This window comes from Cystoisospora suis, assembly GCF_002600585.1.
Source record: "Cystoisospora suis strain Wien I chromosome Unknown contig_5166, whole genome shotgun sequence".
Classification (NCBI taxonomy): Eukaryota; Apicomplexa; class Conoidasida; order Eucoccidiorida; family Sarcocystidae; genus Cystoisospora; species Cystoisospora suis.
In genome coordinates this window covers 832-6,605 of record NW_027157958.1, presented here as the reverse complement: position 1 = coordinate 6,605, position 5,774 = coordinate 832, and the positions used below count along the sequence as shown (strand labels likewise).

The window sequence follows — 5,774 nt, the reverse complement described above, 5'->3', positions numbered from 1 at the left end:
AAAAGACTGTATGCCTTTCATCGGAAAGACATATACACACACAGACGGCAATGTTCTCGCGGACGAAGCACAGGGATTCACCGGTCATCGCATGAGAATGACTGATGACGGTGAGAGTACTTGAGAAGCAGGGGAAAAAACGGGTTGTTGTTCTTCACCCTCCACACGAAAAGACTCCTTACAGAGAGCCATAAGGTCTCGCTGTCTTTGCTAAGCACGCCTGTACCTTTTTTCTTTCACTAGTAATGGACCATGAACACTGGTAGTGAAGGGCAGAAAAAGAAGAATGAACGACGAGGATCGGAAGCAAAATACACAGCAGAGCGTCTTCTCCTCCTGTTGATCCGTCTTTGTCGTTTTCTTCGCCTTTCTTACGGAGCACACTATAGCCTTGTGCACACTTACTCAGGTTCACTGAGGCAATTCACAGTCCCGAGTGGCAGACATGTCATCATGATAAACTCTCCAGTTCGGCTGGCCTGACTTGACGAAACACAACTTCGTACTCCGGTTATAAGTAAAGTGCGTGCAATCACTAAGCGACTTGCACAAATCTTGGCAGTCTTTTGTCGACTGCCTTGTTTCATGTGTGATCATGCTTGCCAGCGAACCAACGCGCGCTATAAAGCAAGATGCCCGCGCGTAACACTCGACAGTGAAGGAGAAGTCGTTTTTGTACTCTCTCCACTGGGGATTGCCACCTTTGATGAAACACTTCTTCGAGTCACTATTGAAAGTAACGTGTGTGCATTCGTCTGTTCCGAAGCACAAATCCTGGCAGATTTCAAACGAGCTCGCATCTACCACTTTTAATTCGGCAGTAGTCGAGCCAATGTCTTTTTTCTCACACTCTGGTGCCTTTGAAAGCTCACCGGAGTCCTCCACACCGGGGACCCTACAGCCTCTCATGATGAGCGTTTTCTTTCTACTCGGAGAGAACGTCACCTTCTCTCCCGACCTCAGCTCGCACATTCGTGTATCCTCCGTGTATGTGAAGTGTGTACAATTGGGCTTCTCCCTGCACCAGCTGTAGCAACTTCCGAGACCCTCCTTTCTAACTCCCGAGATGATCTTCGGATTCTCAGACGTCGTCAAAGTATACATGCACTGTTCCTCGCTTTCAGAAGAATTCTCCTCACTTCCTTCTGACGAAGAAGCAGAACCTAACAAAGAACCGAGGTCGCCTCCACAATCGCGGGTGGCCGACATGCCATTCTGGCGGTCTTCCCAGTTAGGCGTCCCTTCCTTAACATAACAGACCTTCGAGTCGCTGTCGTAGGTGAAATGCGTGCATCCCTCCGTAGAGCGACACACGTCCTGGCAAGCTTTCATCGACAGCAGCGGTGAATCCCCTTCATATATGGCCTGCTCCTTTATGTTAGAAGACCACGAGCCAGTGTCTTTCGGTCTGAAGCAATCACCTAGCTGCGACACGAGCTGCTCTATAAGATCATCGTCTCCAGAGGAACTCTGCTCTCCACTAACGGAGGAATACAGGTCACTGTCGTCAGGTATTGCACACTCCTTGGTGAAAGTGAAGAGTCCATCGCTTGACGAAAGTCTTGGACTGTAGCCAGTTCTGAGATAACAAAACTTCGTCGACCTGTCATACGTAGCGTGCGTGCACTCCGAGGTGTCGAGGCACCACCTCTGACAGCCTGCCAGTCGCTGATAAAGAGACGAGTCGTCTATCACCCCTTGACGAAGGAGACTACTCTCTGACTTCATGTCAGGCCAAAAGCACCTCTCCTCGGAGACAGTGACGAAAGAGGAATGATCTGCGGGGCCAGACAATGATGAATCATGATTTCCAACAGAATCTTCCTGCTTTCGTGCGGAACGCATACCGCCATCATCAGTTTCTCGACGCCACGTCCGATCTCCCGCTGGCTGCCCCGACAAACTTTCAAGCCTCCTAGCGCGGAAGCCATACACCGTGGAATTGTCAACACTCAGTAAAAGAAAGGAAAGTGTCGTGAAGTAAGAGAGGAACACAGAGATGTAATGGCGCTTCATCCTGCCGCCACAAACTCTGACTGATGAAAAAAGGAAACAAGGAGGATAATGAGGGAAAGGAAGAACTGAGGTACGATTCCCGGGCTCCGGGGCCGCTCATTGCAGGTTAGCATCCTCGTCTCTGTCTTCAGAGGAACGGCTCTGTAATGGCGCGGCGGCAACCTCTAGCGGCGAGTTAGCTACACAGCTAGTTCGGCGTCATCAGTGTGTGCAGGCCCAGTTAGCCCGCAGTTAGTTGCTTACGCTCGATACAACGGGTTGCCGGCCCTCCTCTCTGTTCGTGCCCTTAATCCCTAAGGACGCCCCAGGCATCTCTTAGAAACAAAACTCCTGCTTTCCTGGAGACCCGCGGCAGTGCCAGCATCGGTTTCTCCTTCCCTATTCACCGTTACTAACCATCGCTAGGCTACTCTGCTGTAGCTCGGGAGAGCTGACCGTCGATTAGGGCCTGGTCATGTTGGGTGTAGGGTTCGGGGTTGACTCGGGAACCTGAACCTGCAAAAATCCGTTTCTCGTCGTCCTTATCAGCGCCATCCAAGAGAAGCCTTTAGATTTTGCTGGTTTCTTTTTGCATGGTCAGGTAAGCGGGCAGACTTCCAGGTGTGTGACAAGAGCGGTTACTCTATTTTTTTCCGCAGGCTGGAGTCGAGGTTCTCCGGAGCTTGTCGCTTCCCCGGGCGCCGGAAACGCGCCCTCTCCAAAGAGGGAGAGCGCGGTAGGTACGGTCCGTTGAGAGCGCGGTAGGTACGGTCCCTTGAGAGGCCGCCCCTCTTCGTTGTCCCTTACCGTTTCTTCTACTCTTACCCTCGGTCTTGCTTCTTCCCTTCTTTCAATGATAGGTAACATAAGGAGCCACACTCATCTCCACTTTGTCGTTCACTTTCATGCGGTGCCGCACAGATGCAGAAGAGCAACAGCTACGTATTATCCACTGTAACATGATACTAGTCGCTCTCATACGGGAGAAAGAAGTGCCACGGCTGTACTTTGTCATTTTTGCCCACTTCCTTTTTTTTTCGGTGTCTTTTCTCCGTCCTGATTGGGCTGTAAGGTCTTCAGGACAATAGGGACTCGCGGGCAGGTAGATACTCATGAATACATATACACGAGGGCCGATTCTCTGGTGCCGTCGGCCCATTCTACGTAAAGGCGCGCGAAGTAATGCGTGAGGTGTCAGGAGAACAGTCTTGCAGCTGCGTTCCTCCTCTCCATTCAGGTGCGACTGCTTCCGAAGAAAGGGGTAATCCACGCTTTCTAATGTCTTTGCTGGGTCTTTTGAGAGAAAGTGTACAGATACCTCCTCTTCAGCAGCCTTGTCGGCATCTTTCCATAGTCACGGGCAGTCCGGTGGGTGTCACACTAAGACCCGCTGAGTTTCTTGTATTAACAGATTTTCTTTTTCGCATGCATGTCATCACTTGATCAAGTCGTGGTTGGGAACGTAGTCGTACGCTGTTCATGTTTTTTTCCTATATATGTCGAACCTCGGAGGTAACGGCTTTTTTGCTATACAGACAAAGACAACCTGCATCACGGATGCTGTTCTCTGTTTCTTACCCCCTCCTCCCTTAGAGTTCGGTCCTCATCCATAGCATCTATCTACACGGACAATCCTCAACGCGAGCCATACACCTGTGGAGGTACAGCTACGTTCTTACGCGATGCACTCATGCCAGATATCTCCTAAACCTGTACCCTGTATATTCGTATAGAGCACCTTGTGCAGAGGTACAGTACGTGTGTAAGTATGTATCGTAGGGATCATTCGGCTGCGCATAAGCGGTTGAAAAAAAAAACGGAGAACGCTGGTGTGGTTAGTCTGTTTCTCGCTAGATGATAGCTAGAGACAGCCTACTACTAAGAATGGTTCTTGACCAGCAAGGAACAAGCGTCGCAGTTGTTGGTCTTCAGATGAAGTGGAGACGATGACAGTGTCTATTTCTAATCTTACTGTCAGCAATGATGTGTCCGAACCAGTCCACAGGCGCGTCCTGTGCTCTCGTACATCATAGCTCGTAAGATTGACTAACTTCACTCTCTGAAAGGGAGTCTATTCCCAAACAACCGGATCGTGTTGGCTAGGTGAACTAATCACGTTTCATAAATACAATCAGTGAAAGCTCTTTCGAGTCCCAAGGGTAGAGGCTATGAGCGGACACTAAGGCAGAAGAAACGAAGGGAGAAAACAGAAGGCAACATGCTGTCACGGAGGTGTTCGCATCTTCAGGACTAGTAAAGTCGACGACAAGACGTGTATGGAGAGTTTATAGATAGGGACAGCGCATCCGGCTACACCCACAAAGAAGGAATCTCCCCAGGAAAAAGCACTAAGACACCTCTTGAAGAAATACAAGAATGCAAGTTCATGAATACAACACATGTGTATATTCCCATGTACGCATGGCTCGGAGTAGAATGTCCCTACGCCACGCACTAAATAGAACAGAAGGGGGGACCGTGGAGACGAGGAATTGTGATCGGTGACAGCTAATTATGATTGTACACTCGTGGTGACAGTTATTCATGGTTGCCACTCGTGGTTGTACAGGAGAGGATACTCCTGAGCGCAAGGGAAAACCCCACTACCAGTGGAAACACGAGATACATATGTACGTACGTATAGAGCTGGAACACCCAGATACAGGCAGTCGCATCAGCATAACAATGATGACAGGAACGGCACGCCTGTGGCGGCAGGCGCCGGTTCCCAAGTTGGGTATGCTATGTGTATGTGTATGAATGGACGCTTTATACGTGTTGCAAGCCACGTGACAGGTGTGGGTCCCTGTTTCTATCTCTGTGGCGTTGGCCGAGTGGAAAATACACTTCATCAACATGTAGACGTTCGGTCATACGCCGTCCTATCTTTGTACATACACCATAGATGTGTAGAAGTTCTGAAGTATGTATGACTCAGTCGGTATCTCTTTAGCGCTCCCCGTAGCCGACGGACACCATGCTAGTAACTCAAACGACTGACGTCTGTGCTGGGGGCATTTTGCCCATGCACGTTGTTTCATACACACCATACACACATACATGTACATACCTAAGTTGGGTGCTCCAGAAGCCTGTAGCAGACAAATTCATATCTCTTTGAAAGAAATTGCCTCTCATCTTCATTTGCTGCTCAGAAATTCTCCTCACTTCATTGTTTCTCTTAGAATCATCAGCCCAGAGCCCAATGCGTTTGTGAAGTATTCCTTACCCTGGTCTCCGCAAAATGAGTTCTCAACACAAACAAGAATTCCCACGTACTTAGTCTTTCTTTTGGATCTCTCCCTATCTAACTAGTCATACAGGGACAGGAGGTATTACTTTCACTAATGTCAACTGGGTTTCCCCTCACGGCGAGAACTACCTGAAAACGTACGTACGCACCCTAGTGTTTCGACGGACAGATATGTACTATCTCTGATAAGTATACAGACCGAGAAAAAAAGGAACCTGAAGGACAGTATTCAAGCATAGGTTTTTCTGCAAGCAGGAATAGATACTTCTATGCAAACTGGATACGGAGAGACACGCCTACACGTGTACCTCTCTCCCTGCATATATTGTATCCGATTACTTTCCGGGTAAACAACTCTTTTGTTCGTACGACACTATCTCGCCCAGGGTTATTCTAGTGACCTGGAGAGACAGGTGTGAATATTACAGCGACATACGATACGCGCGTTTGCATCTAGGACTGTGAGCAGTAACTATAAAAACAGGTACTGGGAGAGCTTTTCAGGGGGAATCTGTCACAACAGTAA

The 5,774-nt window shown here is 49.0% G+C and overlaps 2 protein-coding genes across 2 annotated transcripts; one reads left to right on the top strand and one right to left on the bottom strand.

Annotated features, from left to right (window-relative positions):
• Nucleotides 1-4: 4 nt before the first annotated feature.
• On the bottom strand, nucleotides 5-2,071 carry CSUI_008952 (microneme protein mic4). The gene has a single exon (XM_068069071.1). The coding sequence runs from the start codon at nucleotides 2,014-2,016 to the stop codon at nucleotides 412-414; it is 1,605 nt and encodes a 534-aa protein (XP_067918954.1). The 5' UTR covers nucleotides 2,017-2,071; the 3' UTR covers nucleotides 5-411.
• A 287-nt stretch (nucleotides 2,072-2,358) lies between these two features.
• On the top strand, nucleotides 2,359-3,507 carry CSUI_008951 (uncharacterized protein). Its single transcript, XM_068069070.1, has one exon. It carries the CDS (start codon nucleotides 3,178-3,180, stop codon nucleotides 3,436-3,438), a length of 261 nt encoding a protein of 86 aa, XP_067918953.1. The 5' UTR covers nucleotides 2,359-3,177; the 3' UTR covers nucleotides 3,439-3,507.
• The last annotated feature ends 2,267 nt before the right edge of the window (nucleotides 3,508-5,774 follow it).

Excerpts from the sequence above, each read along its gene's own strand:
- CSUI_008952 (XM_068069071.1), bottom strand. The coding sequence starts at position 2,016 with ATGAAGCGCCATTACATCTCTGTGTTCCTCTCTTACTTCACGACACTT.
- CSUI_008951 (XM_068069070.1), top strand. The coding sequence starts at position 3,178 with ATGCGTGAGGTGTCAGGAGAACAGTCTTGCAGCTGCGTTCCTCCTCTC.